Source organism: Panonychus citri, unplaced genomic scaffold (assembly GCF_014898815.1).
Source record: "Panonychus citri isolate SS breed McGregor unplaced genomic scaffold, ASM1489881v1 Contig00028, whole genome shotgun sequence".
NCBI classification, from domain to species: domain Eukaryota; kingdom Metazoa; phylum Arthropoda; class Arachnida; order Trombidiformes; family Tetranychidae; genus Panonychus; species Panonychus citri.
In genome coordinates, this window is record NW_026515433.1 from 2788931 (window position 1) to 2814814 (window position 25884).

Below are 25884 nucleotides of genomic sequence, written 5' to 3' on the forward strand. Positions count from 1 at the left end.
ATGTTACACGATTTAATGAATTGTTCAATAGCAAATGGTTTGTATATTTTTGAGAAGATCAAAAAATTAATATTTCATTTTAATGTTTTACATTTTTGATTAATTGATCTGGTGATTGGTAATTATCAACATATCAATTAGAAAAGAAATGGAAAAGAATCAATGTCAATTGAGTGGGTCAAAAAGGTAATCATTTGTGACAATGATCCTCATTTTGATTGATTGCTAATTGTTTTCCATTCTCATAGACTAATCAGTTTACAGAATTGAGATTTAATTGAAACGAAGAAATTATTTACAATAAAAGACTTTTGTCACTTCGATGTCGACTCATGATCGCTTCGGCTTCCTTGAGGTAGCCCTCTTTTTCACCAGAACATGACAGACACTGAGTGGGTAAATGTTTGCCGATCAGAAACAAAGCATTGGCGATATCTTTTTGGTCGTTTATGGACAAACTGTTGTTTTCTTCCCCAGCGGCACAAATTATATTGGAAAGTCCGTTGTGTCGTCTCTTTCGAAGTGCTCTTTCTAAAAGATTCTGAGTGACAAGTGGATTTGATCCACTGATTAGACGATAAGATCCTTCGTATAAGTACAACTTTGTCTTTCCACTTGGAATTAATTGTGCCATATATCGAAGAGTCGATAAATCTTTTCTAAATCCTCGAATGTGATACTGACTTGGTGAAAGAAATGAATCACAATTTAGTTCCCAGAGTCGTAATCGAGTTGAAAGTAACCATTCGGTACAGAGTAATTGGAAGGCTTGAATAATTTGCTGATTACAATCATCTTGTAACTTTTGGCTCTCATTCATTTCAATTGATCTCCATAGTTCGTAACTCGCTCGATCCAAAAGTTTCATTAATATTTTCGTATCTTTGGGCTTCTTTATTTGAACATATTTTTTCATCTTTCCACTCAAAAGAAGGGTAATTGCCAGTGAATTGTTTCGAAGTGTATCTGGAATAATTAAAGTTACCGAATGAGCAGATGAATCATTACCAGTGAACCAAAAATAGGCCGCTTTGATTACGTTACTCCACCAGAAAGCGATGTCATCGCCAAATAGCCGACTGTTATTTGATAGCTCTTCGATTACGGCCAACAATGAGATCGATTTGTTAGCTCGACCTTTGTTACTTTTGGCTGGATTATTTTCGGTATTAATACCGCTCTTTGGATTCATCATGGTTAAGATTGATTTCTTGATCAAGTAACGTCGATACTCTCGTGAATTATATGTAAATGGATCAACAATCTTCTCAGGAGTTTTAACAAAATCGGAAGATTTATCCGATAAATAGTTCCAATGATGATGCGATTTGTTGAAAAATTTACGTCCAATTGGATTAAGAAGATAATGTTCAATCTTATCAGTTTTACAATAGGACAAAGCTTTTCGTAAAAAGTATCGAGCGTAAAGATTTGAGTTTATCTTGAATCGAAGAGCTGCCAAAATGTGAGAACTAACCAATGGACCGACTTCAGAGGCCAAAGCTTTCGATTCGTTGATAGCTGATAAAGCGTAAAAGTAGCCCATTAGAGAAAATTTGCCTTGATTGACAATCAAATCGATGGAATTGAGTTTACAATGAAGAAAACAAGCAATCGACAGTAATTCTTTGCCGCGATAATCATAATCTTCTAACCAGCGACCAATGTAGAAAAAGTGTAACCAAAAACGAACCAATTGCCAAGTAACGGCCATCACTTCACCCGGAAGAGTTTTAGGAAGAGCTGATCGTCTAATTATTTCAAGAGCAATCATATAATTGTGTTGGGCAGATCGAATGTTTCCTTTTTGAAGATCTTGATTCGCTTGGACCATGTAAATCCAGTACTTTCGATCAGTTTGATCTGAGATTGAATAGTGATGAAAAGCTCTCCGTAGAGTAATGAAACAAATGAATATGTTCAATAACCAAAGAGCAATTGATTTCCAATAAGAGAACAACAATTCACTCCATCCAAGTGAGTTATCTGTATGCCAGATACTGAGAATAGAACGACCTGAACCATGATCAGTAGTTCCCATGAATGCTGATGTTTGTCCGATATCATCTGAACTCAAGAAGATTGAGAAAGGATTGAAAGCAAGAAGACCAATGACAAAGACACAAAGTAACATTCGTGATCCATCAGAGGCCCAAATAATTGGTGATCCAGGTTCGGAGGAGATCGGATTCCACTTTGGTCGGGTGATGAGGCTGATGATGAACAATCAGAAAGTGGAGGTGTGATGTCTTGTGAATCGGTGGCTGGTACACTTATCGGTGATTTAAGTGAGCCACCGTTAACCTCACTCGAAGCTAAAGCTGCTTTAAGTGCTAAATTTTCCTGCCTCAATTTATTGTTCGCTGTGGTTATGTGATGTATGAATTCAATTGCTTTTTTAAGTACAGCCGATTTGTTTAATTTAGCATCAGTTCCAACTACCATGTTCTTTAACTCTGTTATTTTATCGTTGATTGATGATCGATACCTTCTTTCAATGGCATTATGTGCCGTTCGTTTTTCAGGCACTGCGTGTTTGCCTCGCTTTGGACTGTCCAAGTCACTTAATGGTGATGGTGGTTCGCGTTTAATTGATGATTGAATGTTGGATTGTCGTGAAGTGATCTGAACAGGACTTGGTGGTACTGGTGTCAAACGGTTTATCGCAATTTTATCTGGTATTGGGTCAAGTGCTTTTTGTAAAATGATCGGAGTGGCAGCAATCAAAGTGGTTGTAGGATTGGCCACTGAAACGGTAACTGGAGTGGAAATGGGAACACCTTGAGTGGTCAGTATTGAACTTGAACCATCCGTTACTATTTGAGCATCGAAAAAGTTATTTACTTGACCACCAGTTAATTGTTCCGTTGTTAATGGCATTTTAGCTGAGGTATTAGTCGTTGTTGTTGGTGCAGTTGTTGTAATAGAGCAATTGTTTGACTGAATTTGTTGAAGTAAAGCTTCTTGAACTTTTTGTTGAATAAATAATTGTTGTTTCTGCTGTTGTTGCTCTCGTATGATTGATATTAAATCATTTAAATTGATTGGTACAGTTGTCTTACTATTTTGATCAAGACAAATAATTGCAGGTTCAGTGTTTTGAGTGGCTGATGTTGTTGTGGTGGTGGTTGTTTGTTGTATAACAGGTTGAACAGTAGCTTGAACTTTCTGAACTTTTATAGATGAACCAATGTCCATTGGTTGACCAGTCGTATTGGTCAATCCAAGTTGAGTTTGTGGTTGAATTGATTGATTAATAAATTGTTGGACAGGTTGTGATTGAACGGGTGACACTTGTACTGAGGTAAATTGATTAGGAAAAGTTTCGCTGATCACCAAAAAAAAGAAGAAATAAAAATAAAATTAGATACCAGACGAACAACATTAATCTTCAAATAGAACGAGAAAAAAATCGAGTTATTCTATTACCTTGATTCCAAAATCGGGGAATTTTTCGGTGAACATGATTCATCCATTGACTATAGAAAAAGAAATAAAGTAAATAGAAAACAGTTAGATTATATTAGATGAAATTGAGAATTGAATTTACCTGAACTGGATTGAACTCCGATTTGATGTCTCCCAGTAGATCACCAGATGATTCAAACTTGAGTGAATCGGGTGTCAAAGCGGATCCCTCTAAATCAGTAACATTGAATAAATCACCATTCTCCAAATTTAACATATTAATATCAAAACATCCGATTTGTTGTAGCATTTGATCAAAATCATCCTCATTATGATCACCTAAAGGAGCATTAATCTGATTACAAGTGAAAACATCATCACCAGTAAATGGAGAAATGAGTGAAGATGAATCAAAAGTAAACCCATTAATCAAACCATCTTTAATAGAATTGATCTCCATGATGATCAAGAACAAACTATTTTCCAAATAATATTCAATAACCAAATTATAATAACAATAATAATCAAATAAGAAGGAAACAAATCAAGGTCTCATGACACACAGAAAAACATAAACAATGAGAGAGAGAGAGAAGATAAAAACAGAATCACTTTGACTTGAAATCCAATTTAAAGATGTAAATAAAAGTCACAACAAAGATGCCCGGTGATTAACTACATATTAAGATTAACTATTAACTAATTAGAAGAGCAAATGATTGGAAGTTAATTAGAAATTAAAAGAAAACAATCAATCCAATTTAAAGTAAAGAGAAAAGCAAATGTGAACTCGCCTGATGAGGAGGAGCCAAAAATATCTTCCGATTTGAAAGAAACTCCTACTGGTGAGATTCAATCAAATGACTTTAATCAAATTCTCGTCCAGACAATTAAATTTAATTCTTGTTTTCTGTTTTACAGAACATCCATGATACGCTTTTTCTTCAGTGATAATCATCACCATCTCTGGGAATTAACCCCTTTCCTTGTCTGGTTCAATTCGGGTCTCATGATTTAGTTAATTGTTTTCGATTCGATGTTCTTATTATTGTTTTCTAAGTGTTTGATTTGTAATCGTATGTTTTAGAGAGAGTGTGATTCTAATTAGTTGATGATTAGAATATTACCTGATATAATTGGAGTTTTATCAATTCAGTTTGTATATTTTGTCGGGAAAAAAACATGAGCTTTATTGGGTTAATATTACAGAGTTTAAATGAGAAAATTTTTCAAACATTGCGAATTTAAATAATAATTGTGCATATCGATTGAGTTTAAATCAATTGTGATTAGTTTAGATTATAATTAGGAAGAAATGATAATGATTTGATAAGTTCAATGGTCAGTTGCCGTTGGGATTTAAGTATTAGATTAGAAAGAGATTATCAATTTGATTTAGAGTCGGACTCCGGGGACATCGGGTAAAGGTCGTTTAGGATTTTCTCTGAAATTTGTTCCATATGGAACTCGAAAAGTGGAAAGTGTTGGTGAGTTGAGAGGAAAATCTGCATAAACAGCCTCAGGGCGACGAGAACTCATGTAACGAGGTTCAATATCTTGTTGAATTTGTTGCTGTTGTTGTTGTTGGAGTTGTAATTGTTGGAGTTGCTGAAGTTGTTGTTGAGACAATTGTTGTTGTTGGGGTTGATTTCTTGCGTTAATTCGTGATGTATGATGAGAGTAAACTGGTCGAGATTTCTTATGTGGCCTTCCTCCGGTTAAATAGTTCAATTGTGATCCTGCAACAACTTGTTGATGAGCGGGAAGTAAAGGAGTTGCACTCCCGAGATGTCCCAATCCGGAGCGTTGTCGTCTCAATGATCTTGCTTGATAATGATCACTATTAGAAGAGGGTAAATAAGCGACATTATCATATGAAGCGTCAGGAAGTAGAGCAGTAGATGAACCAAGAGCTGCCATTCTCATGGCATCGGCGACCTCTGAATAGGTATGAACAGCATAAGGTGATGGACCATTCATTAGAAGTGAACTTGGAATCTGTGAATGATTAATGGTCACTCCAGCGGCATCGAGTTCAGCATAAACGGGACTAGAGGTACAACTACCTCCTTCAGGGATATTAGTGTATTCCTCAATTTCAGCGATTCTTGGGTCAGAAATTGAATCACGAGAACAATGATTATCATCACTTCGCCTCCAATATTTACTTGGAATTGAAGTTTTAGTTGGACAATTGGTTATAACACTTTGAGGTGACTTCTCATTGACCACCGGTGAAATACAATTCTCTGATTGTGAACAAGGATTTGGAACTGCCTTTTGACCTCTCATCATTCCTTCAGGGAAAATTGGACAAGAGTCAAGCCCACAGACTGTAAATGAAAGAAAAAAGAATAAATTAACTTTCGAATATCAAAACAATTAGAAAACGAGTGATCCACCAATTGTATCGAAAACTGATTAAAGAAATGAAAAGTTAGATTCTTCACCTGAAGGGAACAATTTCCATCTACAATAGAAAAAAAAGAAAAAATCATAAACGAGAATTAAAATTTCAAGTTGATCATTAAATTTGATAACAAATTGTAAATTCTATCAAGTGAAACTTACTTTCTGAACTTCACTAGAATGAAAAGCAAAATGATACACAAAATTGTAGATCCAAGAACTGAACCAATTAATAAAGAAAACCAAGAATCGTGAGTTTTAAATTCTGGTTTAGGAACAACAAGCTCCGAATCTGTTGGATTACTAAAGACATGACAAAAGTTACAATCATCTGATCTAACATCAACCACCGAGTGATTCTCAGCTAAAGCTTGAATCAAATAAGGAGGCAAAGGAGGTGGAGGTGGTAGCCAATCAGGTGGAGGTCCAATATCACCAATTAAACTACAGAAAACATCAGGACAATTAAATAAACTGTCATTATGAGACCAGCCCATTGATGGTAAAGGAGGTAACATTTCCTCAGCAATCGGTCCATTGAGACCATCAAAGCTTTCAGACAATCCAAAAGCCATTCTCACAGGAACAACTAGACAATCAGCATAATAAGAACAAACAACCAATCAATTAGAAAAAAATTACAATCAAAAACACAATTAAAAACTCACCAACAATTAATCACATCAAGAGATCACCAATTTCCAGGTCAATCCAAACCCAAATTCAATTCCAAAACAATACAAACAACAATCATTTCCATCTAACGGTTGGAATATGAAAGAAAAGCTAAATCGCACACGAATTAATCTCCATGAAAGGAACCATTAAATCAACAATTTCTAATCTAATTCCTAACAATTAGTAGATTATAATTGCTCCAATCAGACAATTCGTTAAACTGTTAAAATAATCAGTTTTCTCTCAGCTGGAAATGAGAGAGAGAGAGAAAGATAAACAAATCAGTTGATCATCTGTTCATCTTCAAGGTAAGTCTTTTGTGTCTCTTGTTTATTTATGTTTCTAATTTCATAATCAACGATTTAATTTAGTCATTTGATTGTTTCTATTATTAACTTTTTTATATTCTCTTGCTTTTTTAATCAAGTGTCTTAATCATTTCCCTTTCCTATTTGATTCTCATTGTTTCTCCTTGTCTGCTGGACTAATTCAATTGATTCTCTGTTTACATGATTACATTGATTTTCTAATTGTTTCTTTTTTTTATTCTCTTTCTTTTTTCCTTTTAGTTTGTGAATTAACTAATTAATGGCAACTTTGGATTTATTTATGTTTATCATCTTAACCAATAGTAATATTATAACCAGGAAGCTTTTCTATTAAATTATTTACTTGTATTCATCCCAATGGATTATCATTCAATTGATAAGTGCTCATCATGTTACAACCAGAAAATGAGATTTGATTGAAATGTTTGTTTAGATTTACTAATTGTTGCTGTTTATGTGTTGGTGTTTCTAATTGTTTTCTAATCATTTCCGTAATATTTAATGTTATATTGTCTTCGCTGGACTATAACTCATCTTGATCTCTAACAAGTTAAATCTTCAAATGAGAAATGAAGTTTTCTTAATCATTGAAGTCTGATGTTATTATTAAGGAATCGCAGCAATTGGAGTCGATCAAGAATCAAACATTTTCTCTTAATTATATCTAATCTTTATCTTAATCAAGATTGGATTAAATGTCATCTTAATTTATAATCTTCTCAACAAAAGGCTAGTCTTTTATATCCATTTTAATAGTGATGAGAAAAACATAATGACAGTTTAATTGTTGTTGATTAACTAGTCTTCATTTCTCATGGTGTATTATTATTGTTCATCATCAATATTTTAAAATCTTCATCTAGTCGTAATAATTAACCAATGTTCATCTTTAATTGTCATCAAATTTACCCAATATTGTTTTCTATTTATAATTTGTCTCAACACTTTTACATGAACGAATAACTTAACAATTGACTTAATCATGACTCGATTTTTTAATGTAATCATATTCATAACCTTCATTTCCTTAATTCTTGGTAAGTGATAATTGTAACTCCTAACTGATTTAATTGTATTAATTTCTCTCTCTTTCTCTTTGACATTTTAGTGATTCTTTTCTATGTTAAACTTGATCTTTATCATGAAAGCCATGGACTAATTAGTAGGACGAATTCACCTGACAGGACAAGTTACTCAATTCCTGATGAAGATCATATTCAACAATTAACACAAGAAAATCAAATTCTACTTGACCAATTAAAAGAGCTTGAACTTAGAATTGAAGTGTTGGAAGGTTCATCTACCAAGAAAGTTCCGGTTACTCGTCGATTATCATCACCTGAACGTAAACGAATTCTGGTCACTGGTGGAGCGGGTTTTGTGGGGTCACATTTGGTCGATACTCTAATGAAAAGTGGCCATGAAGTGACCGTAGTTGACAATTTTTTCACTGGTAGAAAACGTAATCTACATCATTGGTTTTCTCATAAAAACTTTGAATTGATCCATCATGATATAGTTAACCCTTTATACATTGAAGTTGATCAGATTTACCATCTTGCCTCTCCAGCCTCACCTCCTCATTACATGTTTAATCCAGTGAAAACAATCAAGACCAATGCCTTGGGGACAATTAATATGCTTGGTTTAGCCAAACGAATCGGTGCTAGAGTTTTGGTTGCGTCAACATCAGAGGTTTACGGAGATCCTCAAGTTCATCCACAATCGGAAGATTATTGGGGAAACGTTAATCCAATTGGACCAAGATCTTGTTACGATGAGGGTAAACGAATTGCCGAAGCGCTTTCATATGCTTATGCTAAACAAGAAGGTGTCAATGTGAGAGTTGCTCGAATCTTCAACACCTATGGACCTCGAATGAACATGAACGATGGTCGAGTTGTCTCTAATTTTATCATGCAATCACTTCGCAATCAATCAATTACCGTTTACGGTGATGGTTCACAGACTCGCTCATTTGCTTATATCGATGATCTAGTTGATGGTCTAATTAGACTGATGAACAGCAATTTCTCCCAACCAGTTAATCTTGGTAATCCCGATGAATATACTATCCTACAATTTGCAATTCTAATTAAAAATCTAGTGGGTACAACCAGTCAAATTGTATTTACCGATGGTGTTGAAGATGATCCTCAACGACGTCGACCTGATATTCATCGAGCTGAACAGCAATTAAATTGGACTCCCAAAGTACCTTTGAAAATTGGATTACAGAAAACGGTTGAATATTTTAGGAAAGAAATATCAAATTTGGAATAGTCATAATTAACGAAATTGCCAATCAAATGGATTATTTTACCAACCATCAAAACGAACAATTTGCCATAATTTAAACTACAAAGATAGAAACTACAAAAATGAATTAATCATGATACAGTTCAATGAACAGAATGAATTGTTAATTTGATCTCTTCTTGATTTGTGCCAGACTTAGAATGCTGATCTAATCAATTTACAAATTGTTATTATTTATTTAATCACGAATGAGGGAGATAATCAACAACTTCTCTCGCAGGAATCAACGAAATGCTTTCATTACTGTTGCCTCTAAAAATGGAACAATTAATTTCCAATGCGAAGTTTAACACTTTAATTAACATAATTATCTTTCATCATCTCATTTATCGAGTCATCTTTGACCCATCCGAACCATTATTAAATTTATCTTTATCACTAAATCAATAATCACATTTTTGTTTATCAAGAATAATTTCAATTGATTGATTTGATTGTTTTAGATTATAAAAGGAAAAGATTAAATTATTGTTTCTCCGGTGCTTTTTGAATCTAAACCATGGAGATGTTGATTAAGGGTTTCGAATAGTTCAGAGGCCGATGGACGTTCAGACGATTTCGGGTTAGTACATTTACGAACAACCTCTCGAAGTAGCTCGATGATTCCTTGATCTTCCGGCGATTTAACATAATTCTGCTTATTATTAACCTCCTTCTTCATCATCATACTCTGTAATTAGAATAAAACAAATATGATTATTAGTACAACAGGAAGATAATATTATTCGGATTGATTTATATTCAGTTAATTTCATCTCTATCAGTTTCTCTCACCTCAAGAAATACTAAAAATCAACAATAGAAAACTTTGTAATTGTTTATCAACAATTACGCAGAAAAAAAAATCCCACCAAGAGATTTTAATACTTTATTGAAATAAAGTAAATTGTTTATTCAAAACAAACACTTTAAATCAATTCAATGTAAACAAATTATTACATGAGATTGTTCAACAATCTCACAAGTTTTTCAATGTCAGTTGTAACATTGTTATTATATTTATAACAATATACACATTATGATAACAATGAATACGATTCACAAATTGTAATAAAATCAAAGACAATCACAAATATTCAAGTGCAATAATTTATCTAGCAAATTATTGAGCTACCAAGAGGAAATGATGGTTGAATTGGTTGTTTCAAAGGAATAGGAAAAGGCCAACAAACCACAAGAAAAACAACCAATCAAAGTACATTAGCACAGAGGAACATGAAACAAGATGGAAAGTCGTTCTTAATTACTGACCAAAAGTTAATCAACTCAACAAAAAGAAAACAAAATAAGAGAGAGAGAGAGGGAAAAAATAGTAACCAAGAGTAAATCTGGAGAACATATCTCAAAATGTTTCAAATAAATTGAGAAAAAGTAAAGCAAATAAACAACTGATCAAAACGATAAAAGGTCCAGGTAAATATAAGCGTAAATTGTTGTTTGATTAAATCACTTTTACATCAATGGAAAATGTTAATCTTTGAGTGAGAGAGAGAGAGAAACCGAGAGAGTAAAGATGATTAACCAGAGTAGAAATGATTTGATTACTGTAACTCACTTGATCTTGTTGAATGGCCTGAGGAAGGGAAGAGAATTAAAGAAAAACAAGGAATTATATGTGACAGTTGAATTGCGATAAATTGTCAAATAATGAAACACAAATAAAGAAGAAAACAACAAACCTTGTGATCAATTTGAAGAGAAAAAAAAGAAAAACAACTCAGTAACCATGGAAACGAAAGAGAAAGAGAGATTATTTTTCTTCTATTTGCCATTTACATTTTCTCTTTTATTGTGTCTAATTCAGTTTAATTGTAATTCTTTTTATTTTATTATTAATTTTAATCCACAATTGGAATGGTTCTATTATGGCCCATTTTTTCCGAGGTATTTCAAGATATTTGTCAGGTAAGAATTTTAATTACACTAATTAGTCTTTAAATAGAAAAAAACAATTTGATCAAATTTCCTTTTTTCATCCTCTATGTGACTCTCTTTCTTTCTCTCTCTTGACTTTCTGATTCTTCATCATCATCTTTCTTTTCCTCTTTCTCTCTTTCTCTTTATTTGCTTATTTCTCTTACACCTTATGTCTGATGTAATTTTGTTATTTTCATGTAAACAATTTCAATTGGTTTCTAATCAATTTTACTCGTTAAAGAATATTTAAAATATTCTCTTTAGAATTTTAATTCTCTTTCAGGAGTATATTCTTTTTCCATCCTCTCTCTCTCTCTTCTTACTTTTACCTAACCTTATGTGTCAAAATAAATTGTGACCTAACCTTTCACTAATAGGAGTTTGCCTTGTAAATGTAATGGCGGTTATGGTTATGATGATATTGAGTGAAAATTATTTCCACATTATAGTGTAACTTTTATCTCTAATTGTTACAATGTTTTCTTTTTTATTAAGACCTTTATTTTTTTCTTCTTAATTTCTAAGTTTTCCCCCTTTAGGTTCGTTTGTACTTGTGTTTTTTTTTCTCCACTGATTCTACAAAAGTCTAGTTTATATTCTTAACATTTTTATATTCCATTTGATCTCAATCTCTTCTCATAGCTTAATTTTTTTTCTCTTCTCTCTTTCTCTTTTCTCTTTCTATTTGATCAATGTTTTTCTCTTTAATTTAATGTCCAATTTCATCATTAACTTGTTTACATTTATTATTTGACTTTAACATTTTCGTTAGATGGAGTTACTGTTAACTCTTTCTATTCTTAACTGATTTCGTGTGTTAATTAAACTTGTTATGATTATATTATTACATTGAATTGAATTTTGGAAGCTTTTATTGTTTAACTAAATTACGCACCTAACCTAAAATCAAGGTTGAGTTGTTTACAACTATTTTTTTCCTGTAACTGTTTTTATATATTAACGATTTCACTCACAATCAGTCAATATATTTATACTCTCTCTCTCTCTTTCTTTCTTTCTTTCTTTCTTTTTCCTTGTAAATTTATTTATCTTCTCCACCCACTCAGGTATATTCCATAAGAAATTCTCTGACGAAGTTGACTTTTCACCAGGAGATAGGCGAGGATCTTCCAACCGTAATGGTTCCAGTATAAGGTCAAATGGTCGAACTACTAATGAAGATTCGTCCATTGTCAACGAGGGAATTGTTGATTTTATCTCAGTCGATCCTTCAGTGATTGATATTAAATTGAAGTGGGAAAAATGTCGCCTCAGTTTAGTATCCACGTCGACTGGTTACTCTCTTCACTTTTATTCTCCACCCAAATCAGTTAAATCCAAAGCTGAACTATTGTGTTCATCCATAGTCGAAGCAAGGGAAACAACAGTTCTAGAAATGCCCGATCAAGATTACACTTTTGTCCTTAAAGCGGAAACAGGATTGGAATATGTTATCGAGGCTTCCAGTGCATCTGAGCTTAAAGATTGGTTAAACATTATTCATGCATGTATGCAATGTAATAACTCCGAGAATATTGATTTAAATAATGTTGGTCTCACAGAATCAAACATTCGCAATGGTTCAATCTACAGACGTCACCTGAACTCGATATCAAGTGCGAATGGAGAAACGACCAATACAAACAACAACAGCACCAATGGTCATACCTCATCTCCAAATAATTCACAACCAAGTTCACCTTTGACCGGGGCCAATGATATTTCCCTTTTTCTCTCCCAATACCCTTGGTTTCATGGTTTACTCTCTCGAGCTGATGCCGCTGAATATGTTCTACGTGAAGGTTCATTAGGACATGGAATTTTTCTGGTTCGCCAGAGTGAAACTCGTAAAGGCGAATATGTTTTAACATTTAATTTTCATGGTCGCGCGAAACATTTAAGATTAACCATAAATGGTGAAGGTCAGTGTCGAGTTCAACATTTATGGTTTAGAAATGTTTTCGATATGTTGGATCATTTTCGTGTTCACTCAATTCCTCTCGAACTTGGAGGAACAGCTGATGTTACCCTCACCGATTTTGTTATTTATCAACCATACACACCTCCCAGTCCAACTCACAATTCAACAAACCTTTCTGACTTACAAAATCAACATCATCTCCATAATCATCATAACCATAATAATAATTCAACCCAATTCTCTCATCAACAATCTCAGTCTCTCAATAACACAGCCAGTGTACCAAACGGTAATAATAATAATAATAATACTTCAAATTCGCAGCCCAATCAAAATAGTCGATCATCAACACCAAACAGTAATTTCGAACCATCATCATCATCTCCGGAGTCTCGTCATAACTATTTACGAGAACGTGTTCCATCAATACCCGAAATTCAAGAAGTAATTACCTATGGAGGTTCAGTGCGCCTTCGAACTGTATCACTGGAGAATCTTAATCAACTTCAATCACAACATTTAGCAAGTGTTAATGGAACAACTCGAGCTGTTGATAATACTTATTCCTTTATTTAAAAACCCATCTGTTTAACCAATTAACCTTTTACCTTTAACTACTCTCTCTCTCTCTCTTACTGGTAACCAGTATTGCACCAACATGCAAAGATTATTTGGTGATTTTGGCTTAATCGGGTTAATCCAATTTTGATACCCAAACCTCTGTATTATATATTTAATCAAAAACTCGCAACTTGTATTTTGATGTGAACTGCAAGTCCAGATTGCAATCGAGTCTCTCTTTTTCTCTCTCTATCTCTCTCTCTCTCTCTTTCTGTCTTTTCTCTCTTAATTTAAAATCTATCAAAAATTACTCTTGATAATCACAAAACAAGAAGTGAATTATCATCGGATTTAAATTGGTTGTATTGAAAAGTTGATGATCTCAATATCGCATATCATCAACGTTCTTATTATTTTTGTTTGTTTTTTGGTTTACTTTGTTTTCTTTTCTCCCTCTTCCTCTCATCTTCTCATCATCTCCCTTTTTTCATCTATTGCTCAAGGAGCAACATCCACATTCATGTAAACATTTTACAATAATCTAGTCCAACCTGAATTAACTGTTAATCAAGAGCAAACTGAAATGAACGAATAATATTATTAACCATCGATCAATTCATTAAGTGAATTAACTTAATTGTAACAAGAAAAAAGGTTGATGGCTTATTGACATTTGTTTGATCTTCCTCTTACTCTTTTTCTCTCTGTAAATCTAATCTTTTGTCAATAGAAATTTTGTCAAAATCCCTAAAATCAATTGAAAAGAAACAAAAAACCAAAACTGTTCTCAATTAAAAATCAATCCAAAAGTGAAAACATCAAATTAATAATCAATTTCTTTTAATTTTGAAAATTTTACTTGGTTCATTTCTCTATAAATGGAATTATTGAAACGTTTGAATTATCCCCAAGAAAAGATACTTGATTATTATTGGAAGAATCAAGAACTATGAAAATGATAAAATTCCAATTTTGATACGATTAAGACAATTAACTTTTCTTTTTCTTTTGTTAATTGTTACACTTTCATTTTGTTGACTTTTGACGGTAAAAAAAAGCTTCATCTAAATAAGATAATTCATCTGAATGGTAAATGTTCAAGTCTATGACTAGGTTCCATTAACTATTGTTATTGATTACATGTACCGAAACTCATCATAACCTCACTTGTGAGTGGATTATAATTAAAATAAATAACAAACTGACGAATCAGAAAGTTGATGGTTTTTTTTTCAACGTAATCTCTTGAAAAGTTGAGGAATTGAGAACATAATGTTTAAGGGAGAGAGAGAAGAAATTATTTTGGAAGAGTATGGTTGGTGTAGAGAGGAGAAAAGGAGGATGAGAACGAGAAATTTAAAGTTACATTGTTGTTTTGGTTTTTCAATTATCAAAATTGTTTTTTTTGTTGTATTAATTTTAGTTGCATTGAATTAGATGCTAATTGTTGTTGTGATTGATTGACCTTGAAAAGTTCAAAGGTCAAGAAAAAAAATGTGATGACTATTATTCTCTACGTGCTCGCCTTAATCTGGCTTTGCCTTTTTCTTCTACTTCTTTCTCTTCTTCTACCTCTTCGGGTTCCTCTTCTTCTTCCTCTTCTTCTTCTTCGTCTTCTTCATTATCTTGTCTTGTTATTGGCTCTTCTCTTTCTCCAATTTCTTCCTCTTCCTCCTCTTCTTCAATTTCTTCCGATTCCGTTGAAAGTTCAAACTCTTCTCGACCTTGGTCTTCTTTAAGAGGTTCCTCTTTCTCTTTGGGTGCAGCTTTGGATGATCCTCGAGTTGTGGGAGGTGAAGCACGACTACTACTTGAAGTTGATGGACCGGGAACTGGATCGTCTCCACTTACATCGAATTTTGAATCACTTGAAGATTTTTTGCTCCCCTCGGTTGATTCTTTCTTTTTAGGGCTTAGAACACGGATGAGCAGGAAAATAGGCACTAATAAGGAAAGAACGTAAACAGCCCAAAGCCAAGGCTTCTTGTTTGTAGATCGGATGAAACTTTGGAACCAATTTTCTGTCTTTTCATCATTCAGATCTTTCTTGAGTTGATACGTATGATCGGCTACATTGTTTGCAAGATCTACATCACTGGTGATCAAAATATTGTCAAAAACTATTCCATCAGAAATGGTCCATAGTTCAAAGGCAACAGCATCGAAAGGAATCATTTTGTAAGGATTAAGTTCTTCAAAGAAATCAGGATTTGGAATCTTTCGAGGAGCCCATTTTCCTTGATAACTTGGATTGGCAATAAGAGGTGGCTTCCATTTTCCTTTGTATTTGGGATTATCAATTAGAGGAGCCTTCCATGGTCCACATCCAGAGACGGAGGCACATCTAACGTTGTTAATAAGAGGAGGTTCCCATTCTCCATCCATTTCTGTAATAAAATGAGATAATATTAGAAATTTTTGACTTGCATGATATACAAATGAGAAATAAAAATAAAAACAATTCAACTGGAAAGTAAAATTTACCTTCAGACCAATCATCGGGTTTCTTGGCTTCAGGATCTGGTACCATTTCTGGTTCATCTTCAAGCCAATCAGATGGTTTTTGTGCATTGGTATCTACGATCTTTCTCGGTTCATTTTCATCCCAATCATCTGGTTTCTTGGCATTAGGGTCTGGAATTTTTTCTCTTTCATCCCAGTCCTCTGGCTTTGTATCATTTGGATCATCAATCTCTTTAGGTGGATTGACTGGTGGATTAAAATCTTCCAATAAACTACCTTTACCTACAATTTTCTTATCGACAGATATTTCATAGGTATTATCGGGTCTTACGATAAGTCTGAATAAATGCCATTTATTGTCAGTAATGGCATCATTAAGACCGGTAACCGCAGCAGCTTTTTTCCAATGAATCTCTCGGAGAGAATTGTTTTTCTTATTTCGATGATTGAAGATGAAGTGTAATTTATGTTCATTTCCACATTTATCCGGTCCAAACATGATAGAATAAGGAGATTTATCCTGAATCTTACTAAGATCGCCACTCGGAGATTGTAAAAGTTTAAGATATGCTCCACCACATTCTTGTCCATTTCTGAATTGAACATCATATTGGACTACTAAGTTATCTCCCTTGAAATCATATGGTTTCGAGAGTTTAACCCCAATGGCATGGTGTTTAGCTCGACTGTTCATCATCAAACCAAGATCTCCTAAATAAAATCAATAATAATAGTCATTGTTAGATTTTGGATAAATGATAAGTTCGAAGTTAATTATCACATGGTAAAACTCTAAAATGATAACATCTACCCCTACGCTACCATTTTTTGTAGACATGTTCCAATTTTTTGTCTTCCTTTTTCATGACGTAAAAGTGTATTGCACTTAAAGAAATATATTTATCTTTGAAGAATCTACAAGAACATGATATGAAGAGAGGAGAATAAGCTTTTCTAGACCTGTTCCAACTTTTTTTCTATTAAACTAACAAATGTAAAGGTTAGGATACGACACTAAATTAAAAAAACAACCATTGTGTGTACTAAACATAACAAAGATGGAGATAACATGAAGAAAAAATCTATTAATTAGTTGTTAGAAATCAGCAAGTAATGAAAAGAAAAGGAGAAAAGAATGAGAGAGCTAACAAAAATACAAGGTTGAATATTGATTAAACTAATGATAACATTTACTGAAGAAAAAACTCAATATTATCAATTAATTACTGAATTGAAAAACAATCAATTTTATCATCTTGAGTCTAGAATGATGAAAAGAAGATGGTGAGAGAGGCAGATAGAAAGTAAAAGTGATCCATCAGCTAAAATACATAAACTAAAGGTAACATTCGATGGAGAAAGAGAATGTTGAAAAATTTCTATTTTTCTCTCGAATATTCAAATCCAATGGATTAGATGAAAGAGGATAATATTTGGAGATAAATGTTGATTAAAGATAAAGGAGAGAGGAAGGAAGGAAGGAAATCTACACATTGGTTACGGTCGAATCAACTTAATACACGTTGCAATAGAAAAACTATATTATCTCTTATTAGAAAAAAGAATTGAACACCAAGCGAATCTTAATTCCAAGATAACTTGCATTACTTTAAAATTAAGAATCATTGTCAGCAAAAATTATGAGAAGATAGAAGATCAATTTTCTAAGAGGAAGAGACAATAAAAATTGATTAACTTGTTTGAATTGGAAATAGTAGTCTAGGAGAAAAAGAAAAAGAAAAGGAGAAGACATCAAGTAGAAGGGGCTTCTTTTTTCTATCTCTTTTTTACTTCCTTTGGAAGCCTAAAGTCAGATGAGAATGATAATTTCTTAGGTTGATATTATTATATACTGATGATTAGGTTACAATCTCCTTACCTGGCATCTTTTCAACGGTGGGCACAATTTCCCATTGTCCATCATATTTATCATCATCGGAATCAGATTTGGTTGCCTTTGAAGTGACCCAAATTTTTTGATAGTTACTTTTAACATCAAAAGGCTCATAAAGGTAAACATTATCCAAGGGAACAACAGGAGTCTTGTAATCAACCTTTTCTTCATCTAAATCACTTGCTATTGATGATGAAGATGATGATGACGGTGATGGAGATGATGATGATGAAGATGGACTAATATCTTCTTTACCACTTTTTGTCTCACTAGAATCAATATCTTCCTTACACAGTGTTGATTGTACTGTGAAAATCAGGAAAAAGATGAAGATCGACTTAAACCAGGGTAGTGTTAACATCTTTGAATAAATTAATTGTTCCAATAACAATTAGAATATAAAAAAATTCTCCCAACACAATGAGAGTCGGAAAACAAAAATGAATTTGAAGTGAACAAAAAATAGAAAAGAAAAAAATCCAAGGGACCAATCACTTATTTCCAAGTGAAAATTTTCCAAAAAAAATTCGCCGGTTTTTTAATCCATTTGAATTCTCGAATTAAATTATTTCGATCAAATCAAAAACAAACACCAGTCACAATTAGAAAGAGAGATTCTTAACAATCAACAATTATCGAAATAATGAAAAATTCTAGAAAAAGAATAAAATTGAAAAAAGAACAAAAATCAAATTAATTATTAAGAATAAAAGAAAAGAAGAAAAGAAAAATATTCCAATCAAAATGACCAACCGACAATCTGATTAATGGAATTGGTTGATTTTAATTTTTCGATGTTCAATCAACAGGTGAATTAATTAAATTGTAGAAAATTAATTAATTCCAATCAAATGGAGAACAGAATTTTCTCAGTTTCTATTCTGAAATAAAGAGGACGTTACCATTCATGTTGTTTTCTATTCTCTTCTGGTGTTGAATGTCATTCATTTGATTTTCATTGTTATCGTTTCTTTTTTTCCAATTATCTATTTTAATCTAATCAATTTGAAATAATTAATTTCTCTTTTTTGTGCTCTGTTAATTGTTGCAAAGAGAAACAATTAATTTCGATTGGAAAAGGTAGAGAGATCTGTGTGTTTACCAATTAAACGCCTTTCTCGCCTCTTTCTGTTGTCGCTTCTCTTTCTCTTCCTCTGTCTTTTTACTGTTAATCTCACCAACGAGTGTCCTGAATGTCACCGATCTGTTAAAAGTCATTGGACATTTTTCTTTGCATTTTTTTCTCTTTAATCAATTTAAATTGTTTTACCTGTGCTGTGGATATTCAATACATTTAGATTAATTTGATTTCTAATATTCCATTTGATTGTAATAGTGTAATTTTCCCATTTTTCGGCTCATTGTTACTCAGCCTCAAGTAAACAGGTGAGTTCAATTGGATTACTGGCTAATTAATATTCTCCTTTTTCTCATTCCTGTGTCTATGATTTATTCTGCATCTTCGCCATTGAATTGATTAATTATTCTTTTTTCTCTCTTTCATTTTCTACAGGTAGTAACCGTTTTTTTTTCATCAATAAATATGAGTGATTATTGGCTTATCTCAGCTCCTGGAGAGAAAACAATTCAACAAACATGGGAGGCTCTAAATAATGCTACAAGTAAACAAGATTTAGCCAAGAACTCTAAATTTCCCATTCCAGACCTTAAAGTTGGTACTTTGGACACACTTGTTGGACTCTCTGATGATCTGGCTAAACTTGACACTTACGTTGAAAGCGTTTGTCGTAAATTAGCAACTTGTATTCATGATACCCTTGAGAACAAGAATGACAACATAAACGAACACTTAAAAGCCAATGGTCAAGAATTAAGCAAATATTTAACACAGTTTCAGTGGGAAAAGGCGAAATATCCATCACAGCAAAGTCTTAAAGTCCTTTACGATATAATAAACAAGCAGCTATCGCAAATTGATGCTGATCTCAAGACAAAATCGTCGGTTTATAATTCGTTGAAAGGTTCGTAGTCGTTATTATAAGTTACAAATTTAGATACATTTATTATAAGTAGTAGTTTGGTGGTTATTTATCAAACCATATCGATTTCTAATCTCATCTTTTATTTCTAATTTTCTATTCTATCACTCAATTTTTCAGGTACTTTACAATCGATGGAGAGAAAACAAACTGGCTCCCTTCTAGTCCGAAATCTTGGCGATATTTGTGAAAAGAAACACTTTGTTTTGGGCTCGGAATATCTCACAACCTTACTGGTTGTTGTGCCTAAAGCATATTTCAAAGAATGGAATGCAAAGTATGAGAAAATTACCGATCTTGTTGTTCCTCGATCATCTGAGTTGATCTCTGAGGATAACGAACACGGATTATTCACAGTTACAGTGTTCTCTAAGTGCATCGATGATTTTAAAACTCGTTGTCGAGAACACAAGTTTATTGTTCGAGATTTCCAATACAACGAACAAGAGATTGCCGATAGTAAGAACATGCTTGCTAAATTAGAAATAGACAAGGAGAAGAAGTTACAAAATCTTCTAAGATGGTTAAAGATCAATTTCTCCGAAACCTTTATCGCTTGGGTCCATGTTAAAGCGTTGAGAGTTTTCGTCGAATCGGTTTTACGTTATGGACTTCCAGTCAATTTTCTTGCAGTACTTATACATCCTAATAAGAAACAACAAAGGAAACTTCGTGAAACCTTGAACAGTCTCTATTCTCATCTGGATTCATCAGCCACCGGTGGGCCAGTTGAAGATATTCCCGGATTGAATATGGGCCCGCAAGAATATTATCCATACGTTTATTTCAAGATTAACATTGACATGTTATCTAATCCATAAGGTTCTTGTCGAAATGCTGCCCATAATGATGGAGATTATCAAATATTAAATGGAGAGACAGAGAAAGAAAGAGAAAGAGAAAAATTTACCCTCGATGATGATAAATCTGCACATACATATACAAATACAACAATTGATTCCTACGGAAAAAAAAGTTAACGTTGATTCCGGTTGTTTTGAGGATGAATTTTAAACAAGTTTAAACAAGCTGTTAATATAAACACAATTAACCCAAATATGTGAACCAAGTTAGTCAAAAATTAGTTTTCAAGTCTTCAATGTTTTCCCGTTGGACGATAAATAAGACAAAGAAAACAAGCGATCTTTACATTGAGTGACCTTTAATTTCCTTGGTGGGCATTTAAGGTCAAGATAATTCCCGTTTCTTTTTTTGCTTGAGACAATTTTTGTTCCCATTATTTATAATCAAGTATGAAAACAAATTACAATTACAAACATATACACACACTTATATATAAATATATCAGAGAGAATGAGTTATAATGAGTTAATCTACAAACTCAATTGAATTGTTTTATCGAATTGTTTTTCCTTGAGAAACAAATATCTTTTGTTACTCTTTACCCTGTTCTTTGTTTTCTTTGTTTACAATCTATTTCCGATTTATATATATAATTATTTCCCAATTATAATTCCAATCAATATTATACACAAAGAAATGAAAAAAAAAATATAATTGCCAAACGAATGTATAAAAACTCAGAGACACAGATTTGGATTTTGGAATCTGAAGATAATCGAGAATCAAAAATAATAATCACAAATAAAAATGACTCATAATCATGTTGTTCTTTTTATGATGATGCCCCAGGATAAATTGCACTTTAATTGTAATTATCAAGTGTTTTGGGTGTTAAAAAAATGTAACAATTAGTTGAATTTAATGATTGCAATGGTGCCTCGATTGTCCAAACGACCAGTGTAACAAATTGCATAAAGTGAATTGGCGATGAACAATTAATGAAATATTAGTGAAATTTAATAGTTTTGTTTGTTGATAAATCACATCTTTCTCCAGGGTTATTGTTAATTGTTGATTAATTGCAGTGTAATTTAGTTTTCGATGATGATTCTCTCTCTGGTTTTTTCTTTGCTTGTCCTTCAAGAGCTTCTTTCTCTAGGAAACTAAATTACAATAGAAAAAGATTATAAAAGGAAATGTATGTTTAGCTAATTAGTGGAAAAAAGTAATCTTTCAATTGTAAGTGATTAGTTAATTTACCTAAACCATAGAAATGGTAGACAAATTGTTCCAAAATGCCAAATTGAATGAGCATCCAAAATGAAATAGATTGGAGGGAAATCGTTAATCTCAAAGATGAGAAGACAATTAACTAGTAGAATTGATATGACACATTTGACAATATGATGATCTTTTAATTGTGACATCGGTATAGTTGCAAGTCTCTTGTAGGCCCAAATTAACCATAAAAGTGAACTGGAAAAGCCTAAGGAGAAATAAACAACAATGAGAGAGAAATTAAAACCATGAGATTGATTCAAGATTCAATGAGAAATGAATGAATCTTACCAGCAACAAGATTCGCCTTCATATTGAAAGCATAATCAAATTGTACAAAAATAAGGTAATAAACATGATACAAATAGTAACTAATAAAAGGTAATAACAGTGAAGTGTGAATGGTTGATCTTTTTCCAGGTAAATCGAGGTGTTCATCTATCATTCTGACAACAATGGCATAGAAAGAAAACAGAACAGTCGAAAATGCAGAAAAATAATCCAACCTCTGTAGAAGAAAATGCAAAACAAAACATTAGAATGTAAATCGAGATCGAGATCGAGATCGAACAATTTACCAATGTTCTAATTTCAATACCTCAGTTAGTAGAGTGTCTCTACTGTGAAAAACAGTCGACCAGAGCCAAGCATTCATACTAAGAATGGCTCCAATCGTAGTGACCTTGAAATAAGGATCGACAATGTTTCCAACAGTAAAACCCTTGTCCAGATCATCGGACGGACTTTCCTGGAGAATCCGTTTAGCATAACGAGTCCAAGCGAGATAAGTAGTGACCAAATTCAAGAGGGAAAATAAGGCCGATGCCGGTTCTTGGATTCCAAAGAATCGATAAAAAGTCCACTAGAAAAGAAAAGTGAAAAACACTCAATTAGAAAAACGAATGTGATTATTGAGAAAAGGAAAAAAAATAGAAAAGAAAACAGGTAAACATAATAACATATTCTCTCATCTGGAAACAATTCTGGTTCTAATTTTACGGATGAAGGAGAAAGAAGAATATCACTTTCACTGGGTAAGTAGAGACACTTTTGTGACAATTAAGAATAACTGTTAAGTGAGAATAATTGATTACCTTTCCATGGAACTGAGGTAAAAGATTTCTCTCCAATTCCAATTCAACGAGAAGAAAATCAATTGTTGACCATTGGCATTGATATTTACACTCTTCTTCACAGCTCCATAGAGTTAAATTCAGATGAACTGGTTGATTGGTCCAAAATTTTTCTAATTCCTCTTGGTTAGAACAATTTGATGATAAACAATCAGTTAAACATTTCCGGTAATAGGAAAGGTGATCACCAACTGATCCTTTAACATGACCAATGAAATTGAGTGATGAGAGAAACACAAACAGTTGCAAGGTCAATAGGAAAATCTTGTTAATCATTGATTATAACGATTGCGACTATTTGGTAACATTTAGAAGACAATTAACTGGTAACAATTAGTATTCGCAATCGGAGAAAATGGAACATAATCAAAATATAGAAAAGAAAAGAAAAACATGAATGATAAACAAAAAGAAAAACAAACCAGAGGAAGAGCTTTTCCTCTTTCTCTCTGATGAGTTGTAATAATTTCTCAATGAAGATGAAGGTGAGAGAGAAACCGAGACTTGAAACTGGAAGAGAAGAAGAAGAGAAAGCAAAAAAGAAAGAAAAAAGAAAGAGTCGAGTGTTTTCTCTTCTCAATTAATTTGATAGAAAGTTGATCAACCTTAATAATCAGAATTGTTGCCCATCACTTTGGATCCATTGAGAATCATCATTACAACGGTTTCCTAATTGTTAACATTTCATTTCCTGTTAACGGAAAAAATTGACTATTGATCAGTGGAAATGAAGAAACATTGATTCAGTTTAGAATCGTGATATTAATCATTTCAATCAATTCCTCATCAGTGAGAATCAGTTAATTTAAATGCCATTAGGATGATTTTTATTGGCTCGAAGGACAAAAAGTTCGAGAATTTTTTTAATGTTCAAACTGTTCAAAGTTTTTAAATCTCTTACAATTTAATATGATTGATTTACTATTACTATTACTATTTAATCAATGTGAAAATTGTGAAATCTAACAAATCACAATAAACACAACACAATTATCGAAGATATTTTCTTGATTATTTTATCATTTACATTTGATTATCTTCAATTGGGAGATCGGAAAATAAACGAATGAGGCGTTAATCGTTAATTGCAAGATAATAAATTGTTTGATTTACTTGATTGCTACACTTCAGATGATTGTTTCTCTTATGAATACTACGATTATGTCTAAATCAATTTGTATTTGTTTTCTTCTTCTCACCAATCTAATTAGTTTAATTGTCTCAGAAAAAGGTTCCTTACCTTTGGTGATTAACACTTGGCCTTTTACCAATGCAACGATTGCGGGTAAGTGACCGGAAATATTTACTTGAAGTAATTGATTGTGATATTTTCTAATTGTAATATTGATTAGCATGGGAAACGATTTACCATGAAGGTGGATCAGCTGTTGATGCCGTCGAAAGAGGATGCTCTCAGTGCGAGGTTGACCAATGCGATGGTACCGTCGGGTGGGGCGGAAGTCCCGATGAAAACGGAGAGACGACACTTGATGCTATGATCATGGATGCGTAAGCTTATTTTTAATTGTTCTGTTGATCAGTCAAATGATTGTTGTACCTTTTCAGGACAACTCATGATATTGGTGCAGTTGGGGCACTTCGAAGGGTCAAACAGGCCATTTCGGTCGCTCGAAAGGTCATGGAAAACACGAATCACACTTTATTGGTCGGAGATCAAGCGACACAATTTGCCCTCTCATTGGGATTTCATGAGACAAGTTTGACTTCAGATAAATCGAGAAAAATTCAAGCCGATTGGATAAATAATTCCTGTCAACCTAATTACTGGATTAATGTTAATCCAGATCCAATGTTACAATGTGGACCTTATCATTTACCACAATCAGATAAACTAATCAAATCAAACACAATTGACAATCCAAATACAATTATCTCATCTTCTGAATCAGAAAGAGGTCATGACACCATTGGGATGATCGTAATTGACTCAAATGGACTGATATCAACGGGCACTTCGACTAATGGACTGAGTCACAAAATCCCTGGGTAAGATTAACTCTCTCAATCTAATTGTTGTGATTAAATGTTTTTCCTCTCAATTAATTGATGATCTGTTTTTCCAGTCGTGTCGGTGACTCTCCGATTCCTGGAGCTGGTGCTTATGCCGAAAAGGATGTCGGTGCTGCTGCTGGTACAGGAGACGGTGACATCGCCATGAGATTTGCTCCGGCGTAAGTTAATTGTCCCAAAATCGAGTAAATTAATTTCTCACTAATTAGTCTTATCTTTTAGGTATCAAGCTGTCGTTAATTTAAAACTCGGTATGAGTCCAACAATCGCAGCTAAAGATGCCATTGAACGGATGGCAAATTATTTTCCAAATGCTATGTTAGCTTTAATTGTCGCAAATAATCAAGGAGATTTCGGTTAGTAACCAAATTAAGTTTACTTATTTTAATCTCGATCTAATTGTATCTCGTTTATTTCTAATTGAAAAGGTGCTGCTTGCAATGGAATTGAAACTTTCCCGTTCTCTGTAATTAATCCAAACCAATCAAAAGTAACAGTTTATCGTGTTAATTGTACAAATCCAATCAAACCAAGTCCACACTGAACGTTGGTCAATAAACAGAATCGAGATTGTAATCACCAACGAATCAAAGTCTTCAAAGTTACCAATTAACCCGTTATAATGTGTCCAAAACACTCGATAATTACAATTAAAGTGCAATTTATCCTGGGGCATCATCATAAAAAGAACAACATGATTATGAGTCATTTTTATTTGTGATTATTATTTTTGATTCTC

At 33.0% G+C, this 25884-nt stretch overlaps 8 protein-coding genes and 1 long non-coding RNA gene across 9 annotated transcripts; 4 read left to right on the forward strand and 5 right to left on the reverse strand.

Moving 5' to 3' along the window:
* Positions 1 to 38: 38 nt before the first annotated feature.
* On the reverse strand, positions 39 to 4139 carry LOC128397318 (sterol regulatory element-binding protein 2-like). Its single transcript, XM_053358033.1, is given in 4 exon segments — positions 39 to 2178; positions 2181 to 3328; positions 3430 to 3479; positions 3551 to 4139. Coding segments are annotated over 4 exon segments (3399 nt in total). The 5' UTR covers positions 3869 to 4139; the 3' UTR covers positions 39 to 295.
* Positions 4140 to 4564: 425 nt separating this feature from the next.
* LOC128397325 (uncharacterized) lies at positions 4565 to 6632 on the reverse strand. Its single transcript, XM_053358041.1, has 4 exons — positions 6486 to 6632; positions 5980 to 6406; positions 5859 to 5878; positions 4565 to 5741 (listed from the first exon to the last, which is right to left on the reverse strand). Exons 2-4 carry the CDS (start codon positions 6390 to 6392, stop codon positions 4804 to 4806), a joined length of 1371 nt encoding a protein of 456 aa, XP_053214016.1. The 5' UTR covers positions 6393 to 6406; positions 6486 to 6632; the 3' UTR covers positions 4565 to 4803.
* Positions 6633 to 6696: 64 nt separating this feature from the next.
* Positions 6697 to 9533, forward strand: LOC128397327 (UDP-glucuronic acid decarboxylase 1-like). The gene is made up of 3 exons (XM_053358042.1): positions 6697 to 6803; positions 7065 to 7861; positions 7933 to 9533. Exons 2-3 carry the CDS (start codon positions 7807 to 7809, stop codon positions 9105 to 9107), a joined length of 1230 nt encoding a protein of 409 aa, XP_053214017.1. The 5' UTR covers positions 6697 to 6803; positions 7065 to 7806; the 3' UTR covers positions 9108 to 9533.
* On the reverse strand, positions 9415 to 10851 carry LOC128397339 (uncharacterized). Its single transcript, XR_008326916.1, has 2 exons — positions 10699 to 10851; positions 9415 to 9813 (listed from the first exon to the last, which is right to left on the reverse strand). It is a non-coding gene; the product is annotated as an uncharacterized LOC128397339 (long non-coding RNA).
* Positions 10852 to 10891: 40 nt separating this feature from the next.
* On the forward strand, positions 10892 to 14365 carry LOC128397324 (SH2B adapter protein 2-like). The gene is made up of 2 exons (XM_053358040.1): positions 10892 to 11048; positions 12128 to 14365. The coding sequence occupies exons 1-2, from the start codon at positions 11009 to 11011 to the stop codon at positions 13555 to 13557; spliced, it is 1470 nt and encodes a 489-aa protein (XP_053214015.1). The 5' UTR covers positions 10892 to 11008; the 3' UTR covers positions 13558 to 14365.
* Positions 14366 to 14632: 267 nt separating this feature from the next.
* On the reverse strand, positions 14633 to 18356 carry LOC128397323 (calnexin-like). The gene is made up of 3 exons (XM_053358039.1): positions 17885 to 18356; positions 16027 to 16716; positions 14633 to 15929 (listed from the first exon to the last, which is right to left on the reverse strand). The coding sequence occupies exons 1-3, from the start codon at positions 18258 to 18260 to the stop codon at positions 15049 to 15051; spliced, it is 1947 nt and encodes a 648-aa protein (XP_053214014.1). The 5' UTR covers positions 18261 to 18356; the 3' UTR covers positions 14633 to 15048.
* Positions 18357 to 18811: 455 nt separating this feature from the next.
* On the forward strand, positions 18812 to 21544 carry LOC128397328 (V-type proton ATPase subunit C-like). Its single transcript, XM_053358043.1, has 3 exons — positions 18812 to 19285; positions 19413 to 19881; positions 20020 to 21544. Exons 2-3 carry the CDS (start codon positions 19443 to 19445, stop codon positions 20718 to 20720), a joined length of 1140 nt encoding a protein of 379 aa, XP_053214018.1. The 5' UTR covers positions 18812 to 19285; positions 19413 to 19442; the 3' UTR covers positions 20721 to 21544.
* On the reverse strand, positions 21527 to 23755 carry LOC128397331 (post-GPI attachment to proteins factor 3-like). The gene is made up of 5 exons (XM_053358048.1): positions 23076 to 23755; positions 22580 to 22843; positions 22273 to 22489; positions 21964 to 22189; positions 21527 to 21866 (listed from the first exon to the last, which is right to left on the reverse strand). The coding sequence occupies exons 1-5, from the start codon at positions 23388 to 23390 to the stop codon at positions 21779 to 21781; spliced, it is 1110 nt and encodes a 369-aa protein (XP_053214023.1). The 5' UTR covers positions 23391 to 23755; the 3' UTR covers positions 21527 to 21778.
* Positions 23756 to 24216: 461 nt separating this feature from the next.
* LOC128397330 (N(4)-(Beta-N-acetylglucosaminyl)-L-asparaginase-like) lies at positions 24217 to 25840 on the forward strand. Its single transcript, XM_053358047.1, has 6 exons — positions 24217 to 24399; positions 24467 to 24623; positions 24681 to 25121; positions 25199 to 25306; positions 25368 to 25501; positions 25574 to 25840. Exons 1-6 carry the CDS (start codon positions 24246 to 24248, stop codon positions 25687 to 25689), a joined length of 1110 nt encoding a protein of 369 aa, XP_053214022.1. The 5' UTR covers positions 24217 to 24245; the 3' UTR covers positions 25690 to 25840.
* Positions 25841 to 25884: the final 44 nt, after the last annotated feature.